This window comes from Urocampus carinirostris, chromosome 1 (assembly GCF_059441175.1).
Source record: "Urocampus carinirostris isolate Australia breed hairy pipefish chromosome 1, RoL_Ucar_1.0, whole genome shotgun sequence".
In the NCBI taxonomy this organism is placed as follows: domain Eukaryota; kingdom Metazoa; phylum Chordata; class Actinopteri; order Syngnathiformes; family Syngnathidae; genus Urocampus; species Urocampus carinirostris.
In genome coordinates this window covers 46,715,165-46,736,913 of record NC_142349.1, presented here as the reverse complement: position 1 = coordinate 46,736,913, position 21,749 = coordinate 46,715,165, and the positions used below count along the sequence as shown (strand labels likewise).

At 40.4% G+C, this 21,749-nt stretch overlaps 2 protein-coding genes and 1 pseudogene across 3 annotated transcripts in view; 1 reads left to right on the top strand and 2 right to left on the bottom strand.

The window, feature by feature from the left end:
* Positions 1–7,882, top strand: part of baiap2a (BAR/IMD domain containing adaptor protein 2a) — a 117,929-nt gene extending 110,047 nt beyond the window's left edge. The window contains exon 14 of the mRNA XM_088342584.1: positions 7,840–7,882. Within this exon, the coding sequence (XP_088198710.1) occupies positions 7,840–7,867 (28 nt within the window). The 3' untranslated portion in view covers positions 7,868–7,882. The remainder of the gene's footprint in view (positions 1–7,839) is intronic.
* Positions 1–21,749, bottom strand: part of LOC148374928 (serine/threonine-protein kinase LMTK1-like) — a 37,060-nt gene that overhangs the window by 3,353 nt on the left and 11,958 nt on the right. The window contains exons 3-12 of one of the 2 annotated variants that reach the window (XM_088342524.1): positions 18,131–18,260; positions 10,107–10,186; positions 8,170–8,288; positions 7,837–7,924; positions 6,261–6,394; positions 3,991–4,075; positions 3,786–3,907; positions 3,445–3,594; positions 310–3,334; positions 25–241 (exon numbers count right to left, since the gene is read on the bottom strand). In XM_088342524.1, the coding sequence (XP_088198650.1) occupies positions 25–241; positions 310–3,334; positions 3,445–3,594; positions 3,786–3,907; positions 3,991–4,075; positions 6,261–6,394; positions 7,837–7,924; positions 8,170–8,288; positions 10,107–10,186; positions 18,131–18,260 (4,150 nt within the window). Of the gene's footprint in view, positions 1–24; positions 242–309; positions 3,335–3,444; positions 3,595–3,785; positions 3,908–3,990; positions 4,076–6,260; positions 6,395–7,836; positions 7,925–8,169; positions 8,289–10,106; positions 10,187–11,002; positions 11,413–18,130; positions 18,261–21,749 lie in introns of those variants that run through there. The other variant, XM_088342534.1, reaches the window with a different exon arrangement.
* LOC148374929 (U2 spliceosomal RNA) lies at positions 14,754–14,843 on the bottom strand (annotated as a pseudogene).

Sequence of the window (21,749 nt, the reverse complement as noted above, 5' to 3'; positions counted from 1 at the left end):
GGTTTAATGTCTTAAATTTCTTACCTGGCTCTGTGTTTTCACAGTCTGTCTCCTCAGCATCCCACCGTGCACTACAAGCTTCAATTTTATTTTCGTCCAAGTTAGATGCCCAGTCATCTATTTTTAAGAGGTTCTCATCCATATTTAAAGTGTGGTCATCCATGTTGGAGGTGATTTTATCGGTTTTGTCCTTCTCACTGTCAGCAAAGTGAAAGTCGACCAGTTCTACGGTTGGGCTCTCCTGGATTTTAGACAGGTAAAATGCATTAATGCAGATCCAGAAAAGTTTGGATCATTTTCATGCCATACCTGGTCAAATAGGAAAACGGTAACGTCATCGAAGAAGGACACAACCTTTTTCTTCCTATCAGGCTCTTCACCGAAGGACTGAGTGAGGAGCGTCGGCATTCTTAGTAGGCTGCGGAGATGCCTCGTCTTTGTGCTGTCGCTCACCACCACAGGTACAGCAGTCAGATCGTCCTCACTTCCCTCGCTGTCTTCCTCTTGTAAGCTGTAGGTCCGCAACTCTTCATCCGACTCGCTGTCATCAGAGTCGTCCTCCTCCTCCGCCTCCTCCAGAGGAGCTCTTACAGCCTCTCCGCATAGCTCTAATAGCGATGAGGCGTCTGACACATCGGCAGCGCTGATTGACGCTTCGCATGAGCTGTCCTGTGAGTCGCATTCCTCAGCATCAATGTCCTCAAAGTCTTCCTCGTTTATTCTGAGCGTCTCCCCTCTCTCTGGTGATGCTTCAACATAGTTGAATTCTGGCAGCTCTTCTTCCTCTGTGGATTGATCTGTATTTTTGTTCTCTTTGGGTTCATCATCACTATAATTGAGCACAGAGTCAGTGCAGGAAATCTGGATGTGGGAAGAGTCTTCAGATCTGTTGCTTTCGTTCTGGATGTTTGGCAAGCCCTCCTGCATGTTAGGGTTGTTTTCTGATTCCACGGAGGAGCTAAGCTCTGAGCAAGGCTCCTCCTGGTGCTCCCTTTCCAACTCCAGATCATTATAGTCCGGTGGCGCCTCTTTGGTCAGGCATCCGCCCATCTGCACAGGAAAAGGTGATAACATGGAAATCCCAGGTGTTGAAAAAGAATGTGGGGCATCTGGCTCAGAAAGTGTTGTAAAAATGCAGTTTTCTCTTTGAGTCTTCTCCTCATTGATCGAATCACTTTTTGTATGCAGTTTCCTATTATATAACTCATGCTTAGTTGGTCCTGCAAAGAATTGATTCCCTTCCTCCCTAGGACTTTTTTCATTTTCTGTATCGTAGTCGGAGAAATAAGCAGAGTCCCGGTATGTGTTTTGATCTGTCATGTTCTTGAAGCGGACCTCTGTGGCACTAGTTGGCAATCGACCAACACCCACTTGGAGAATAAGTCCAGCTGCACTTGTTTGTGCACCGAGAAACTCTTCAAACATAAACTCTGGAGATCCGTTATTTTCTGTGTCGTATCCACTATCTAGAGACTTGGGCTGGACAGGAGCACTAAAGGAACTTGGGCTAAAATCTTGGTCATGGGTACTTCCTACTGATGAAAAGTTTATCGGGTCTGTGGAGTCAGGTGTTCTCTCTAGGTCCTTTAAGGGGCTTAGCTCTTCCTCTTGCATGTCTGCATGGTCAAGATTGAAATCTGTAAAGATGCTTGATGTGATATCTGTAAAGTCATCATCCTCCTCACTGTAGTCCCCTAACTCCACCAGTGTAGCACTGGAGTCTCGGATGCCAATTTCAGTCAAAACTCTGCTATGTTCTGAGAACGAACAAGTGAGCCGTCCATCTCCAAGAGCAGAAGTGGAGACACTTTTTGAACCTACTTCCCAAAGGTCAACCTTGTGCTTTTCTGGTGGATTTTGAATCCAGCTTTGAGATTCCTTTAAAGATGAAGATGCATCACTTATTATTTTTGGCTTACAATATAACCCCCCGCCATTATGTAACAATTGCATTTCGTCTTTGTTGGCACTCTGACTTGTGGGACAGTTCAGACAATCGGGACGTTGGAAACTAGCCAACTTGTTTAGCTTTTTATTGGCAGCGCTGTTTTGTTGATAAAGGTGAATATAAGACCCTAGATGTCCTAATTTGCAGGAAGCACTACAGGCACATTCCCCAGTGTCTTCCTCTTTACAAGGCTTAGAACTGCGAAAGGTTTTGGTGGTATCCTTGGTTAAAGACCAAATTTCAGTCGTGTTGCAATGCACATTATGCTGAATGTCTTGATAATTCTCGATCCCATCTCTATTCCCGTATCCAAAATTTGGAATGTTATTATTAGCCGAATGGTTTGAAGTCCAGTTTGTGACTGCTTCCTCGGTGAAACCATCACTAGTCCCAAACATCTGATGGCCGACCAGCTGACTCGCACCTATTAGAACATCTGTACTAATCTGGTTTACGTTGGGTCTTGTCTTAAGTAGGGATCCCGTTGTGGTAATGTAATTTTCATGAAAAATTTCGCTGCTGCTTAAGTCTTCAAGGTAGGGCTCACATAACCCTAAGAATGCCTGTTTGTGTTGTGCCTCTATGGTTACCTGTACAGACTGGCCTAAATCTGACTCACAGGCAGTCGATTTGGCAATGTCTGCAGTTGACCAGAAAATATTTGGTTGCACCCTGGTTGAACCAGTCTGACTTTCAGGCGACAACCTAGTATTGCTAACCTCCAGCACAGGACTACAGTCCACAATATTATCATCCATGTCAATGTTAGACTCGGATGTCTCTTCTACACGGATATAATACTCGCTGCTGACAGAGGGGCTGTGGGCGCTCAATACTGGAACCACACCTGGATGATCATGCTCATAGTATGTTGGAGATGTCTCAGTTCTGCATCGCCCTGAGATACCTGCATCAGTTGAATAGTACATGTCCTGGTAATGGGGGTTTACTTGGCCCAACTGGCCGCTGGTTGACAATGAACAGAAGGGCTTTTGTGCTTGGGCTTGCTCCCACTTGTACTCAAAGTTGAGACCGTGACTTGTCTCCGTGACTGTCAGCAAGTCGTCTCCTGTATCTGAGGGAAAGCCATCAGTAAAGTGCTTTAGCAGGGGGTAAGAAGACGAGGCAGATGAGGCCAGCTCAATTGCCTGGGTGTGAGATGGGCCGTGGTCTTCAGCCAAAACTGGAGTGCGAACGAAGCCCGCAGGTCCACCTGTGTGGGACGCACTGCTGAGCAAATTTGGTCGCAAAGTGTTCCAGCGTTCTTCAAAATCCTCCTCTGCCTCACTGGAACCTTTTGCACACAAGTAGGTGAGCAGGAGGTTAACCTCCTCACTGCTTGGCCGTAACTCAGGCTGTAGCCAACAGAACTGCATGACTTCATACCTACAGAGAGACAAAATGGAACAAATTGTGATTTGAGAGACCAGGAAACCTTAACCTAATTTGCTACTGGTTGCAAATACTATATTGCCCATGTGTAACTGATGTCTTACCAGCGCTCTGCTAGGGGAAACTGGAGCTTTGGTTTTGGTAGTTTAAGCTGCTGTTCTCGTACGGTATATGTCAGCACCTCTCTGTCAGAGTACTGCCTATATGGCTGCTCTCCTAGTTCGAACAACTCCCACACAGTTACGCCTAGCGACCTGGAACAGTCAAAACCAATCAAAACAGAATGAGTAGATTCTAAAGCTATCCTAACATTAACTTCTTAAAACCTGGAGTCAACATACGTGGACATAAATGCACATCAAACTATAACCTCAGGTTTAAAGAGTTTGAATACAGGTATAATGGTATATAGACTTTGAAAAATAATCATAAATGTTGCTTTTACCAAATGTTGCTTGCTCTGGTCTGGTCAACAACCAACAGGTTTCCGTGGACTTCATCTATGAGTTCAGGAGCAATCCAACGCAGGGGCACCAAGATTTGATCTTGTGTGAAATGGTAGTCTTCCTGCACAGATTACAGATTAATTAACTACGTGATGAGTTAGTGTAGGAGGCATTTTAACCCAAATACAATAAGACGGATCAAACCTTAAACAGACTGTGAGAAAGACCGTAGTCACCAATTTTTACTGACATATCTGATGTGAGCAGACAATTCCGCAAGGCAAGGTCACTGTCAACAGAAGAAATGCAATTGTATAAACATTATTACATAACATAGAGTGGGGCAACCGCCTATTGTGTAAGGTATTTTTTTGAAGAATGCTTTTCTAAATTTTAGGGGTTAAGTTAAGTTGTACCTCTACATATAAAGGTTTCATGTTACGAATTACCTAAACGGAAAACGTTACAAAGGCATCTCAGGATACAAAGTCAAAAATACAGTACAGTATGCACTGCTATTAGCTGCTCCCAGAGTTTCCAGGACCTAAACAAACTGCCTATTGCTTTAAATCTGCCTGGTTAGCGTGTGCGCATACGTGCTCCTGGCGTGCTCTTCGTGTACGGTCAGTAAAAATCCCAGAACCCCACAGGGGTACCTCGTAAATGACCAACAGAGTGCTGGGACCTCAGTTACAAAGGCACTATTAGTAACACAATGCACCGCCAGAGAATCAAAGTTTGCACTGCAAGACGTGTCCCCCTGGTGAAGCCAGTAAACATCCAGGCCCGTCTGTGGTTCGCTACAGAGCATTTGGATGATGCAGAAGAGGACTGGGAAAAAGGTTTTATGGTCAGATTAAATCAAAATACAACAATTTTGGTAGAAACACAGGATCTTGTGTTTTGAGGGGAAACAGTACTGAATTGCATCTGAAGAACACTATTCCCACTGTGAAGCATGGGGGTGGAAACACTAGGCTTTAGGGCTGTTATTCTGCAAAAGGACCAGGCCGACTAATCTGTGTGAAGAAAATAATAAAAGGGGCTATGTATCGAGATTTTGAGTGAGAATCTTCCATCAGCAAAGTCATTGAAGATGAGACGTGTCTGGGTTTTTCAGCATGAGAATCATCCCAAACACACAGCCAAAGCAACAAAGGTGTGGCTTCGCAAGAAGCATTTCAAAGTCCTTGACTACCCTAACCAGTCTCCAGATCCCAATACCATGGAAAATCTGTGGAGGAAGTTGAAAGACCGTGTTGTCCAACAACAGCTCCAAAACATCATTGCTCTAGAATGGATCTGCATGGAGGAATGGGTCAAAATCCCAGCAACAATGTGCAAAAAATTGTGAAGAGTCACAGAAAATGTTTTTACAAACAATTGGCTCAAAACAAGAATTGAGATGAACTTTTGGTATCGGACTACTTATTTTCCTCCATGATTTGCAAATGAATTCTTTAGAAATCCAAAAATGTGATTTTCTGTTTCTTTTTCCGCATTATGTCTCTCATGATTGAGGTTTAACCATGTTGACAATTACAGGCATCTTTAATATTTTCAAGTGGGAGAACTTTCACAATTAGTGTTTGACTAAATATTTTTTGGGCCCCAGTGTATTTCTAGATAGCGTTTTATTCCATCAATATATCTATCTATAAAGAAAAGAAAATACTGAAAGACCTGTTTGATACCTGAGCATACAAAAGGTAAGATTGGGCCTAAAAAAATCAGCCCAGCCTGAACAATTTAGTGCATATGGAGGACTGCAAACTCGAAATTTCATGAGGACTGGGGAGAAGAGGTGACTATAATAGATAATGAAAGCCTGTCTTTTGTAACAAAATCTAAGTTAAACAAGACTGTACAAACATTTTCATCTTTTATGTTTCTGTGTCTACAGAGGTTACATATACCAACAATTTTCCACCGTTGACTGATCCCTCATTTTGACCGGTTAAAATTGGGCCATAAACAATAGCAGTACCTCTTTACAAATCTAGTGCAACACTTTAAGAGAGAGAGGCAGAAAGATGAACAATCATGGGTGGATAATTTAAAAAAGGCAGCAAGAGAGAAGCCCAAACGTAATAATTAACATTTCCAGTCAGGCTTGGGCCTAGGATCTTACCTATGGCATCCATGTGGCAACGCATTCTTGCGAAGATGATTTTTTTTTTTTTTTACCCATCAGTACTCGGTACAACTTCAAAGTCTAACGTTGCCCAGTCAACAAACTTGGCGACTAACCACCAACCCTTCAGCTCGCCAACCAACTGAAATGGCAGCGTAGAAGATCAAAACGAGGAGAGGGGCTCGCCCCCCGCAACAAAATCACTGATGCTGGAGTTTTGATCCTACTACTCGAGCAGCACCAGGATATTGTTGCAGGAAGAGACCAGCCAGGGGAATCACATGCTCGCTCTGAGGACTGTGAGGGAGAAGAAGTGACCCTGCCAGGTTCTTTTTACTACCTGTGTATGAAGTTGTTCTTGTGGAGGTGTAAAAGCCCAGAAGCGATGTCGCAGGCCATTTGCTGGAGGACGAGCTGATCGGGTGTGTCGGTGTCGGACAGTCGGCAACTGCACAGATAGCTTTTCAGGTCACCCTTGGAGGGAATACAGAAGGATTTTGCTATGAGTTTTTTGTTGGGTGAGTGACTTAATAACGGGTTTAATAATTACCACTTTTGAAATCTAATGTATATGATATGAAATAACTTGGGTATGGTGAAGTTATTGCAACAAAGACATTGCTGCATAGTGCTGCAATAGGCAGACCCCAACATGAGGTCCAAAAAAAGACGTGGATTGCCTGGGGACCAGTTACAAAAAAGGGATTGGTTATTGTGATTCCATAGGAAATTTGAACTGCAAACATTGGATAAGATGTATAGTGAAGGATTTTATACATTTGACTATAAAGGATTTTATACGATTGACTCATAATGCAATGAAGATTTTCACTGAGTAGGCTTTAGTTCAATGACAGGTCAGGCTGTTCCAAACGCAGAATATTTTATCTACAGTAGTTCTGTTGATAACAGGACTCTGACTGAGAACGGCAGGCGTTGTTTTGAAAAACGCTCGCCGTTGTTTAGAGTACCACAGACATCGCGCCCATTGGAGGAGTCGACACGCCATTATGTGAGGATAAGATGTCCAATAGGAGAAAGCTAGAGGACTTGAGAAAAAGGCTTCCCAGAGACTCCAACGTCGCTAATTCGGCCGTTTTCGATTGAGTACACTTAGTTAAATTGTTAATGAAATTAAATCTGCCCCTCGTGTGGAAATGTCAGCTTCCTGTTCATCTTTTCCCTCAAGAAACGAGCGCACATGAATTGTTGGGTGAATGTAGGTTGCGTTTCGTTAATGGAGTCAGATAACTAATCCGAACAATTTGGTAAACGGTACATTTTGATATTTAATTCCCAACAATAGAAAGTAATTTATAATAACAGTACCTGTTTTGTAACTAGAATAAAAAATTGTTTACATCTCTTTCCAACATAACAAATTCTAATAGATCCGAATAAATTTGTTTTTATAATAACCTGTTATCACCTGGCGCTGTAGTAAATTAAGATTCTTTTGTCAACCTATTTTAGTCGCACTGCTATAAGAACATCCAGTAAGAACAACAGCAACATAGTACTAACGTACCAACAGTTTTACATAAATGCACTGGAATCCCTATCATCGGAGCAATTAGCGTGAAAAAAGTTAGTGACATCTGCCATGGGTCTTGCAACATTTTGATGTGATTGTTAAGTTGTGCAGCGGGGAGGTTCAATTTTGCATCAGCAATGTGTTTTATTGATTTACTCCCCACTACTTCAACATCGTATCTCTTACTGTGGTTATGGGATGAATTCATTTCCCAGTTAAATCAGGTACTGAGCTACATATGCTTATTAGGTCTTTAAAAATTAAAATATAAAAGTTAAATGGATTTTGATTGGAGTGGAATGAAATGCAAGGTGACAATTAAATACATGTAGTTAGTGAAGGTATTGGGTCATATGGCTGACATACTAATTGTGCTTCCTACCAGCGGGAAAAACTCCATGACCAGCAGATAAGGAGTGACCTCCGAGCATTGGGCCAAGCATTGTAAGAGGGCTGGGTGCTGCAAAGTCCTGAAAATATTTTATTCCAAATGTTAATTTTTAGCTTTTCAATACTCCCAATTATTGTCACTTTCTTAGCAATGACATGGCTTTGTGAACAAGATCTAATTCAATGTTGCATTTTTATTTTGGACAGCAAATTTCCATCCCAAACTCAATATTTAAAATAGTAAAAAAAATATCAAAACAAAAGAAACCATACATAGCAGTTTTGCTTACTTTTCATTATGCATATTCTAGTTTGATGCACTGACCGATAGGGCTTGGCCTCCTCCAGGAACTGCATCTGGTCCTGGACACTTGTGCTGGCCTTGAGCTCCTTCACCACCACCTGGGTGGTGGTGAGACCCATGTTGACCTCACCCAACAACACCTGTTGGGTTAACACACAGCCATGAGAATTTAACTCTGAAATCTTCCTACGGTGACCCATAAAGTCTGGCCATTTCACACATGTAATACATACATTCGATAAAGCTAAAAGTAATGAATGCAACCGCAATGTTTGGCAATTTAATAATAATAATAATAATTTCCTTTGTATTGTCATTCTTTGTAACAATGTACACAGAACGAAATGTCGATACACCTGACCCGTTGTAGCGAGCCGATGCAGCCGCAGCCAACAGAGGGCGCCGCCATTTTACCAATGTTATAAGTCTTAGGTATGACTCGGCCGAGGCGCGAACCAGCGACCTCCCAGTCTCAAAGCGGGCGCCCTACCATCTAGGCTACTGAGCTGGTTTGTACAGCATTTAGAAAAATAAAACTGAAGTTAAATTAAAATGATCTAATTCCCGGAGTATAAGGCGCACCCAAAAACCCCAAGTTGGCCAGAAATGTGAACGTGCGCCTTATAATCCGGTGTGCCTGATATGTGGACAAAATTGGATACCCGTTCCCATATTTTTGCAGTTTTTGATTAATAAGTTTTTCTTATCTCTAACCACAATTATATAACAATGGTGGTGATGAGGTTCAAACAGGTTGGCAATGGTAAGCACTGTATCGTAACAAACAGGCCCCTGGGGACATGGATTTTTTTAGTCATTGTTTGACGTTGAATGCATAGAGAATCGAACCCGGGTCGCGGTTGGGAGAGCACTGGGTCCTCTCCACTGGACCTCTAGAGATACAGACAGCATATGAAAAGGCATTAGGTCTTATCTTAATATCACACCATTTTTGTCACGGTACCAGAAATTTTAGAGTAGAGAGTATTTTTTTTTCACTTTTTCTTAGCTCAATCTAAGCATTGTAAGTCCCAAGCGTTTTGAATCCATGCTGCAATGCTTTTATTTATATGTTTCAGGACACTCAAATTACTTCGCAAAATGTATTTCTCCTTGTTCAGTACAGAACAACCAATTTACTTCCCTCAATGCCTTTCTCTTCATTCAGTTCAGAATCTTGCGCAATTCTTTTAGACTTTTAGTGTCGAGGGTACATCACTGTATCAGTGGTACCACGGAATGGCCCAATAGAAATATCAACCAGTTCGGAATGTGACTAAAAATAGTGTGATGTTGAGATACTAGTAATGCCTTTTCATGTGTCATCTGTCTCCTTAGTGGTCTAGTTGATAGAAACGGGTAACTACACACTGCAATCTGGGTTCATCTAATCTAATCTTTTGCAATTGTGATGAGTAAAATATATGGACTGATTGAAATTTGCACTTTGCACAATGCACTTTTTTAGATTTTGTGCAACCCTAGCCCTTTCTATAGTTTTAATTCCATTTGTTCGATAGTCCGGTGCACCTTATATATAGAAAAAAATATCACAAAAAACAAATTTTCAGGGTGTGCATTATAATCCAGTGTGCCTCATAGTGCGGAAAACACAAAAACTGACGATCTTGAATTTAAAAAAGTCAAAATTTTAAAAAAGCGTCGCAATATTTAATAATGCAGTATAAGAATTGTGAGTTGTGCTTAACTGATAATACCTAGGTTACAAATCACTTTTGAACAAAAATCTTGAGCGCTAAATGACTTTGAACAACTAGCCTTTTCTTTTGTGAGATCTACTTGGCAACAGGAAAAGCAATCTATCAAAATCCTGAAAGGTCAGATGTGCATTAATATGCATTCATGTAAAAATTTTTGCATTGCCTTTTTGTTTGGTCGTGATTTTTTTGGTACGTTGAGTGTGTGACAGTTGGAAAACAAATGAGTGTGTGCGTTACCTTGCCAAACCAGCCATGGCCAATCTCCTTGAGGTACAGTAAACTATGGCGGCCGAGGTCTGATGATTTGAAAAGCTGGACTGAAAAAGGGAAAAAAAGAAAAAATGTCAAAAATATGACCATGTCTTACTAAACAGCATCCACAGTGTCCAAATTATGTAGTGTGTCTTTAATTATAAAACTGTTTGGGTTGTGGAACTTAATTTGACAAACATGAAGATAAATGCTTTTAAATAAACTAATTGTTGGCATTTTAACTTTTGAAAACTTTTTATTTTTAGCCACATTGCTTTGATTTTTATTCATTCATTTTAGCCCAAAATATAGAATGTAAAACAATTAGAAACACAATACATTATTTTCCATTCATATCAAGAAATGCAACTTAAAACAAATAAAAATACTTTCAAATTTTGTGAGCATACTGTTTTTCAAACAAATAATTTTCTTGGAGCTGTCTCCCTTGGACAATTGTTGTCATTGATCTGCTAATTTTTGGAAAGTTGTTTTTTTTTCTCCAAATTTCAACTATGTTTTTGTTTTTTTAAGGGGAGAAAAGCGGTAGACGAATGCCAAAAGCTTTAGTGTTGGTAGGTGTGCAAGTTCCTAGTTTTGCCATTAACAGTTTAGAGCACAGCTATCTCAGGTAAGTGTAATACTGCATTCTGTGCTTTTGAAAATTGATAATACTTCAAATTGCTTTAAAACACAGCCAATGCTAGATCCAAGCCAGAAACAAAAATGATCCAACTGTGCCACCCAAGACAAAAGTCACAACATCTACCAAGATTGAGTGGAAAAACTACAACAGTTTGACTACATTCCAAATCAACCACATCCGTAGTTCAATGACAAAGATCTGAATCAGCAGGATTCAAAATAGGAAAAGCTGTTACCTGGCTTGAACTGCATCCTCTTGAGGCAACACGGACTGGGCAAGCGTTGGCAACGAAACAGCGGATGGGTCCACCGTTCTGAGGATCAATTCTCTCTCGGGAGCGTGAGAACAGAAGCCCCCTACTCTCCACCCCGGGTGTCTCTGCATCGCGAGTGCGTGAGAAAAGCAGGACCCTTGTGGCCCTCGTGCAGCTGAAAAAGCCTCCAGCCGGGCCTCGTAAACACACAATCCTGCTCCAGCAGTTCTCCAGCTGTCAGACAGCATCTTACACCAACGACGAGTACTTTCTTGATGCCCGATTTTTTTGAGGGCCCTCGTGCCCTTGGCTTGGTCTTGTGCCATCTGACGCACCAGCTCATGGTGCTGCTCCAAGACACCCATCCCTGGATGACATAAGGCCACCCTGGCCCATCAACCCCACCCGCCAGCATTCCTTGTCCAGATTGGACACAAAACCGTCTCTGTAAGACGCAGAAAAGACCACTGTCACGCTTATCAGAAGCCCCCGCCCTGTCCGACGCTTCCATTTTAGGTCAGGGTGCGTGCCACCACCCTACGCCACAGATACGTCTCTGTCCAGGATAATGGCAATACTCCTCTGCCCGCGTTCCGCAGACGTTCCCGCCTGGGCCTTATTGCTATCCCGTTGTCCACCCTGCCTAAAAGGAGGCCATTGTCAGCGTCGGACACTCACGCTCGCTGGTTGTCTCCTGGTACCCCAGCGTGCACACACAAGGCCCATTCAAGAAGTTGAATGCCGGGTAGAGGTTGTCACGGTGTTAACAATCCCACGTTTCTCCTCAGACATGCACTGTAGGGACAAATTATGGAGTGGGTATTTCATCTAAATGAGGAATGCATGCGTCCTACTCATGAATTCTCAAGGCTCTGGACAGAGCTAAAAAATCATGAGCACCAAGTCAAGTCACCACAGATCATAGATCGATTTAAATAGTGAGTGCTGTATTCCAAGTTGGCCACAGTTCTTTGCTGGATGTCAGAAAAGCCTCCAAAAGCGCAAGAAAAGTTCTGTGTGAATGTGGGGCAGCTGATTTCCCAACCAAATTCCAGGGAAGCTATTTGGACAACGTAGAATGAAGACGTTGAAGCAGAAGCTGTCCAAGAGCTCAAATTCACTGGATGCATGTTCTACCATCAAATAAGAGGTCCTTCTATTAAATTTTAACAGAATGTATCAAATACTCTAGCTAGAAAGCGATATGGAATCTGCCCAATGCTTGAAATTAAATAAAGGACCGTTTTTAGTTTCTTACAATTTATGAAGACTCCTAATTGTGTGTGTGTTCAAATCAAAGGGTTAGTTATTTAAAATACTGAAATCTGTGTTGTATGAAATAATTTTTTTTTTTAAATTTGACAAAATTTATTATATTCAGGGTAAAAAAAAAAAAAACGGTTGTTTGAAGTGTGTATTCTCAAACATAAGCAAATGCCAACACTGTTAAACTGTGACTTTGAAAAAGTAAACACTTTAAAAGACTGTCAGGATTAAAGGAGCTGGCAATAGTTCGCAATATCTATAGAAATTGTGTACAAAAATGGTGAATCTTTAATAGCTGTGCAGAGAAATTTCTGACTTTGAACAAGTTAGAACCTTATGGTTTTGTTCGAGTAAAACATGTAATAAAATGTTGGACCGTTAACTTTTTTGACACTCGATCTGAAATCAAGAAGAAACCAACAGGGCAACCAAAAACTGTGGTCTCAAGATTTGGTGACTTTCTCTGGCTCCCCAATAGCTTTACTCATTTGTTTGTGATTGCATTTTTTTCAAAGGTAAAGGTCAACCAAACTCGGAAAGAGTTGAAACAGTAAAATCGTGATGAAAATCACAATAATCTATATTTCTGTATAGTTCTTATTTTGTGGGGTTAGATAGTGTTGGTTTATTTCGTTTACTCCCCAAAAAGGTTTGCAGCTAATGCTAGGCTAACCCTAAGCCAACGGTGACCTGACACAAACGCTAAGCTAATGTACAGTTACTGCTGTGGTTTTGGAAGACAATTATTCGGGTAAGTATAGAAAACGTTTGTTTAGTGTTAGTTTGTGTTAGCCGTCTGTGTTTAATGTACTCAGATGTTTTGTAAGTATGGAAAATGTTTCTGGGGTGTTAATTTGTATTATTTTTGTATGTTTGATGTATACATTGTCCTACCAGAAGGCTTCTGCTTTTGGTAACCATGGAAACCGGTGCTATAGGTTTCATTATCGCCAACCCCAAATAATGGTCTATTGAGGTCTGTTGTTTAATTCCGCCCTCCGGCCAGCCGTGGATATATTGTCAGACACTGAACCGGTCCGTAGTACAGATAAAAATGCGGAACACTGGATTACACCACTGATGATTACTCGGGAACTAAGAAACATTTTGGTTTTTAGTTGTCTAGGCCATCATAATGCACTCCCCTTCCTTCCACGTAAGCACACATGCAGACTGCTGGTGTGTCATACGGGAGAAAAACCAGCCTGCATTGCGATTCAAGTCTTGAAATGTGCAGAAGGCTTGCTATGTGCTGAACAATTCACTGCATTGGCTACTCCTGCACAAAGCCAATACGCTATTGACTAATCACAAGGCATCTGGATACTTATTTGTATTGAAAGAAAAATTCTTGGTAATTTATTGTGTGATTGAAGACAATTCTTCCGTTCATTCAGAACTGCACCAAACCCAAAGAAAGAGTGAAGGGAAAAAAGTTATAGCCAGACATAGAAATTGTATTGTTTTCATTATTGTGTGACTACGTTGAATCAGGTGAGAACTTTTAATCTTTACATTTGTTATCTGACTTTATATTATGCCATATATTGATTTCATGACAATGATCACATCTAATTATCTGTTATAAGAATCTTGTATGGTTATTCAACTATGATGAAAAGTTTTTAGACTTTTAAAGGGACGGGGGACCAAGATGAGCTCTGGCTTTTTCCCCTCAGCCCTTTTTTTCTTTCTGTTTTCTCAATTGTTTTAAAGTTGTTGTTTTTGATTTCATTGTAACCTTGTATTTGGAGGAACTTTGGGCAAAAAAAAAAAATGGTTATCAAACTGTTCTTGTCCTGTGCCTATGCCTTAAACCGGAGCCCAATCTTTTGAAAACCACAAAAACAAGTCATCTACAAAACCAACATTTTATATCATAGTCTTTTGTTGAGTGAATTTTGTGCCTGCTACACGACCAAATACATTTTGTATATTTTTGTATGTCTACGTCATTAAAAATACTTGTACAAACCCAATCTGAGCAAAATCAAAATGCAGAGTGGGCCTTGGGTCAGATTCCTTCCCACGTAAAGAAAACCCGCTACAGTCAATTGATTGAATGTCAACAATAGGCTTACAGTCAAACTCCATTAAATGCCTCTATTTTACATTAAATTCAATTACCATCTTATTATTAGGGTTTATTTAAGATGGAAAAGGACAAAATAATATGTATAAAATATTTTTGTGTATTACACAATATATTAACAGAAATAAACGTACAATAATGAATGACCTAAAATATGAAAATAATTAAACGAATGCATTGTTTTCATTGTTTTACATGGAAGAGGGGTTTTGGGGTTTTTAAGGGTTATTGTTCTATCTTCGTTATTCATTATCCATTATCCGTTATCGGTCAGTTCATAATACGCTACAAAGCCTAGGAGCCGGGACACTTACTCTCAGCCAAAAGGCCAAGCTAAGGTCCTAGCCTAAAAGCCTTGCTGCGATCATTGCGAATGCACCGTTCCCGGAGGTACTGCAATACCGGGCCGATGCGTGGAGTGGACAGAGCAAGCTCTTATTCCATCTCCGGATTGCAAAAATCAATGATCATGGCTAAAATACTCTCCCACAAAGTACTCAGTTCGGCCACATGCATGAACACCACTGACAATGCTATTAAAACCTGAGCAATGAAAGAAACCTTGTTATTTTTGTCATCTCTCACTCACAACCTCAAAAAGGAATAGGCACATTGAAATTAAAGATGTTTTTAGATACTTTTCTCACACATTATAGAGACTCCTCTTGTAAGGAAGATTCCAAAAGATTTACAAAATACAGAAACATTGTTGCAACTACGCTAAAAGACTGTTACAAATGGAGGATATCTTGTGTAACCTCTGCCTTTGAATGCTATTATGTTCTATATTTGTGTGTACTACTCAAATAAAATTGTGCTAAGAGATACTCAATCTGTGAACAATGCTAGTTTTGCCGGCTCTTTGTCAGTACCTGGTGGTTCCCTGGCGCTATTTCAAAAATGTTTGAAAATGGAAAAAGATGGGCAGGGATATATGGTGTTAGTTACGCATTCCAATACTGTGAAAACGTGTAGAATACATTTTACTTCAACACTTCTATCAACAAAGATTTGTGTCATATACTGCGACACGTCAGTAGGACTGGATGCCGGGCAGGTGGCTTTTGTAAACAATCCGGCAGGTGTGTGATAGGCTATGGACCACAAGGGAACAATAAGTTCAAGAATATGCTCCAATATGGTATTGTTGTACTGTACATCGGACACTGTGGTCAGCATCACGGGATCACCGCAGGGGACTGTGCTCTCTTCTATGCAGCAGCGTGTTGGGGAGGCAGCACTAAGAAGAAGGATGCCTCTCGCCTTAATAAACTGGTGAGGAAAGCGGACTCTGTTGTGGGCACAGAGCTGGACAGCCTGACAACTGTAGCTAAGAGACGGGCACTGAAAAAGCTGCGGTCAATCATGGACAATTCATCACATCCACTACACAGCATCATCTCCAAACGGAAGAGCAGCTTCAGCGACAGACTGCTGTCAGTCTTGTTCCACAGACAGACTGAGGAGATCATTTCTTCCCGATGCCATGAGGCTCTTTAACTCCACCCGGGGAAGTAAAAGCCCACATTAAACCCCACCCCTACATTTGCATATTACCCTATTTTTATTATAGTGTGTATTTTATGCTGCACTATTTAAATACTCTTTATCAACACGTTATATTGGGTATTTCTGTATTCTATTCATTTTATTGTATTATTATTGGAAGTGTGAATTTCCCTACGGGTATGAAAAAAGTATCCATCTATCTATCTATCTCTGTATATCTATAACCCCAAGGTAAAGAAATTGTATCAGGACGTTGAGTGACATATTTAAAGATGAATATATTAATATTACTTTATCTTTTTTATTAGTAAAATGAAATGAAATGATCTGCATTTATATAGCGCTCTTCAAGTCAGGACTTCCCTTTAAAGTGTACTTCACATTTCCCAATAGTGGCCATGCAGCCAAGTAAGGCGCTAACCTGCTTATTGGGGGTATTAGGGGTTCAGTGTCTTACCCAAGGACACTTCAACATGTAACACGGAGGAGCCGGGATTCGAACTCTTGATCCCAAGACGAGCGCTCTACCTCCTGAGCCACTGCCGCCCTGACATGTATTGTTATGATACACATAGAAAGATTTCGCCTGAAAGGTTGCAGTATTTTTTGTAAATATTTGCTAATAAGACACTGCCTGGTGAAAATCCCTCCCTGCTCAACCTGAAAATACAAATAAAACATTGCATAGCATTCAGATGGTATGAGAGGAAAAATAAGAATGAATGGGATCACCTCAAACGGGATTGGAAAAAGGACCTATCTTGCAACTTTGATAAGAATACATAGGAGGGGATTCCTTCCAGGTACGAGGATCGTGTAAAATAAGGTACAATTAAATGTATCCATTTCAACCATAAAAACTTCAGAATGGGACTGCTCAAAGATGATTTGTAGCAATGAAAAAAGCTACACGGATTCATGCTTTGTGGGAATGTTCTAAAATGAACAATCACAGATCAGAAAATCAAGGACATAAATTCAGGGCCAGCAGAGGCTGCTATTTTATTTTTCTGAATAAATGCAACGTTTTACGACACATTATTTGTTGCCCAAATAATTTTTTTTTTGCAGTTCTGAAAATTACAAAATGAAACAAAAAAATCTGATTTCTTTATTGCATTTCAATCAAAGCAATGAAACATGCCCTAATTCATCAATATTGTAATGAAGTTGAACATCAGGCGGTACTACCACAGACTATCCACTTGGTCAACATGAAAAATAAACATTTAATCATGAAAAGCTCATTGTTTATTTGTACTAGGCTAATTTAGGTAAGGCTTTTGATTTGGTTTGTGGCTCCAGACACTTTTTTTTCTTGGTCCAACGTGGTTCTTTTAACATTTTTCTGTTGCCGACCCCTGCATCAGGCTAACAGATTTAAGTTAAGTAGGCTTACATATTTTGCTTACATAACAACAAACACTTCTCTTTGTTTTATGTTTAAATGCAGTCCACGGTTAGTGTCGATTTAATGAGTTTTTTTGCGGGGTCAGGGCAGTAGATTTGTGTGTGTTTTATTTGCTCACAAAATAATTGTTATTTGTGTTTGAAGTATTTAGTTCATTGTAAGGCAAAGGTAAGATCTTAAACCCGAGCCCTAACCCTTAAATGTCAATCATTCTGTTTTGGTTTGACAGGGATGCATTTCTAAATTCCTAATCACCGTGAGTTGTTCTTCTTTGTCTCTCTGCCTCTCTTCCTATAAAAGTGCCATGCTAGATTCTTAAGGACGTACTTCTGCCGAGGTTTAGGACCCAATTTTCAATACAACAAAGTGACAATCGGCCTTAAAATTTTCCTGATAATGGAAGACTGTGGGTAATATTATCTCTGTAGACACAGAAATATATACATATATATATATATATATATATATATATATATATATATATATATATGTAATGTCTTCTACAAGTTAGTTTGTTACAAAAGACCAGTTTTATTCTGTTATCATAAAACACCTCCCCTACTCCCGAGTCCTCCCAAATAAAATGTGAAATTTTATGTTACCTTCGGGCTCCCTCCTAAAGTCAGGTAAATTGGTTAGGCTGGGGTGGGTCAGGCTTTAACACCCGCAGGCCAGTGTCTGATCAGGCTTGATTTTTTTCTAGGCCTGATCTTATATCTGTGGTGAGGCTTGTTTTAACCATTGCATATTGTATCCCAAATTTTGCTTTTAACTTGAGACGAAAAAGAAGAAAACCTTGGTTGACTCTCATGGGTGCATTTTCAAGGCTTACTAGATCTTCCAGGCTGCTCAGAGACGGGCAGGGAAACCTCGGTGAGGGGCAAGACGTAAACCTCGGGCCCATTGTGGGAAGAAGGGGACGGGTCCGCCTGGTACTCGTCAGCCTCTGCGTTGTCAAACTCCTGCCGTGCATACATGCATTCACACACAAACAGGAGATTAGTCATGCGCCCACCAAATAAGAGACAATGGTGGCACTGTGAGCGGGCGTTACGATGCCTGCCTACCCATGCGCACCCGTAGGTCATGTGTGCGTCGCATTGTGCATTCTAAGTCATTAAGGCCCACAAGTCTTTCTTGTGCGCGCGTTCTCCAGTGCTACATCCGCACTTTCCTTGTTTATACCAAACAATGCTGGAGCGTTATAATTAACTCATTCAGTGCCATAATGTATTCATACTTTTTCAGAAGCCTTGTTCGTTGTTTTTTTCTTCATTTTACTTTAAACAAACTATTATAAAGGGTTTGCTGCAGCTCGTCAGTAAATATCAAGCCACTGGGGATGATTTTGGTATGAAAAATCACTGTTTGATGGCAGGAGTAGCTTTGATCAGATCTTTGTCCACACATCGAGGAAGCCCCCACTTACAAGTCATGCTGTCTTGTATAGAGCGGTTGAATTATGTCGGCGGCCTCGTATGTTGATTATAGGCGAATTGAAGCAGTGTGGTCATTGTAGCAAAGATATGGTTTAGTAAAAAAGTTAAAGCTTTAAGCTTTTATCTTTATAAAAAAATGACAAAGTCCCTTCATCATTTTCAGGGCAGAAATATATATAGTTCCGTCAAGTCATTTATTTGTATATCCCTTAATCACAAGGAGTCTCATAGGGCTGCACAGACTACCGTCACTTAAGTTAAGAAGTGTTTTCCAAAGATTGGTTAAGTCCTTCCCTTCTTCTCTGCTAGGCAATAAATAAGCATCATTGTAATACTTCACATTTTTCAAGGAGCCAAAAACTGCAAAAGTGTCGTTCTTTTCTAGTTCTCTCCCCGCAGCATTTTCAACTTTTTCCTCAGTGAACCAGGAAGAGAAAAAAATTACAGGGCTATATGTGTGTCATTGCATAGCAAGTATTTAGTTGCTTGTTCGGCTGTAGCGAACCATCTGTTATCTTCTGGCAGGCATAATGGTAAAAGCGGGGCCACCTGGCTGTGAGTCATTTAGCCTCACTGGTGGCCCCCAGGAGAGCTTTTTCATTTTGAGGAGATCTTCATCTCTTGCTCGCATTACAGAGCAGAACGCGGAATTCTTTTGTACTCTGCCGGTGGCTGAAACTAAGGTACAAGCAGTGTTCCCTCTAAGCTGCGCGCGTGCGCAATTGCGCACTGCTCGCACATTCTCAGCTCACAAGAAAATATAGTCAGCGCACAAAAATGAGGGCTCAAAATTACTTATTAAGAAGCGACCCCTGACGTTGTGTCACAAATGCGGTATTTTGAAGTCGAACGATGTTGAGTAAAGTTAGCAGAGTATGTCGAGAACCGGCCTCTTTGGCTCGGCTCACTAAAAGGAACCGGCTCTTTCGGGTCCTAAACGGCTCTTCAGGTTGTTTTTGCTTCTTTAATCCCAACATGACCAAATATTAAGTAAAATTATGCACAAAATGACTTAAAGGAAGGGGGGAATAAAACAAAAAAGAAAAAATACCAAAATAAAAAAGTAGTGAAAAGCTGAGAAAAAAAGAAGGAAAAATTTGGAAAAAAAGACGGAAAAAAGAAAAGAAAGAAATGTAGGAAAAAAGTAAATAGAGAACAAAAAGAAAAAAGTAACAGCTCGGAAAAAATAAACACAATGAGATTTTTTCAAAGGAATTAAAAAAAGAGTAGAAAAAAAACAGAAAAAAGAATAAAAAGTTTGTGTTGCATTCAAATAATTTCTATTTATATCAAGTGAATCTTGTTGCCAACATTGTACTTCCACTAAAAAAATGTGATTAAGTACAGTTCTGTATCTTACAACCGACTAAATAAGCCCCCAAAAATGTTAATATTATGCGACAAAATATATCAGGAAATAAAAAGAAATGGATAGCTTGTGAAAGAATTGTAAGAACAAACGACGTTGGTAGGCCGCACAACCTTTGCAATAGTACATAAGTCAATTCATTCAAAAGAGAAAAATAATTTTCTCTTAATTTTGCAAAATCTAACTTGGACATGTTTGATAGTTAATTATCTTGCCACACTTGGGATTATGGTGGCTCACTGTTGTTTCAAGCGTTGCTCACCGACTTTGTGTGAACGCTCAGACCCATGTAAAATTGGAGGGAACATTGGGCACCAGTGCATCTTTTTCTGACAGGCTTCTCGTGTGATGCTTGAAAGCTGTCAATGCCAACCGTTGAGTGTGTTCTCGGATATATTTTTTTTTCTATTTGCTGACCTTTTCAAAGGATTAAAATGCAACGTTGGGTGCCCCCAACCTCAGATGTAGCACCCTGGAGGAACGATAGACCTTCAGATTGCAGAAGAAATTTGGGTGTTAGTTTTGACCAGGAGCTCAATCTTATTCCACATATAAAATAATATAACTAAAATGGGTTCTATCAGCGGCATGGCGGCTAGGTGGTAAATCGGCCAGTCCAAATTGTCCCTAGGTGTGAATGAGCAAGTGAATTACCTCTCTGTGTGCCCTGCGACTGGCTGGCAACCAGTTCAGGGTGTCCACTGCCCACTGCCCGAAGATAGCTGAAGTGGGCCCAAGCACCACCACTACCCTACTGAGGATAAGTCGTGGAGATAAAGAATGGATGAATGAGTTCTATCATCACAAGTATATTGCCAGAGTCCGCACATTTCTCTCTCGGGCAAACACAAAGGTGCTGATGCATACTTTTATATCTTCTCATTATTGTAGATTATTGTAATACCCTGCTCTGTGCTTTTCCCAAAAATAACATTGCCAGCTTGTAGCTGCTACAAAATTCTGCAACATGTGTGCTTACAGGGGACGGCGGGAGGGATCACATTGCACAAGTTTTAAAATCGCTGCATTGTCTGCCTGTGCATTTCAGGATCAATTTTCAGGTGCTATTACTAGTTTTTAAATGGCTTAATGGTCTTGGGCAATCCTATTTGTCTAATTTTGCTTAAATTAAATTAACTTTTTATTCCTCATCTCACATTTTTCATCATTTCTAAACCTATCCTGTCCTTTACTAAGAAAAAGAGAGTTTAAAAATGCTATACTTTTCTGTACAGAGAATAAGATTTATTGCATTTTGTCATTTTTGTTCTGTATATTAAGTCCAAATGTTAAATGATCTCTAGACAAGTTGGTGGGAAAAGTGGAGAAGACAAGAGTGAGCCAGAGCTGAACATTCTGCCAGGACTCTTATAAAATCAGACATGAGAAGAACTTTTGGTCAGTGGTTTCAATATTAATTTTGCAAAATGAGCAGATATCATCTTTAATTTTAAAAATGTGTTAGTAACTGATCTTTAATAAATGCTGCGGTTTGATCACTTTATCCTCTCATTTTTTTGCCCAGCCTTTCACAAGTTTTGGGGTTTTTGCGGCAAAATGGTGGGCATTCATGTCAGCTCAGTCTGGTGGGCCTCATGTTATGGATAATAAATACAATTTCTAGACGTATGAGTATTATATTT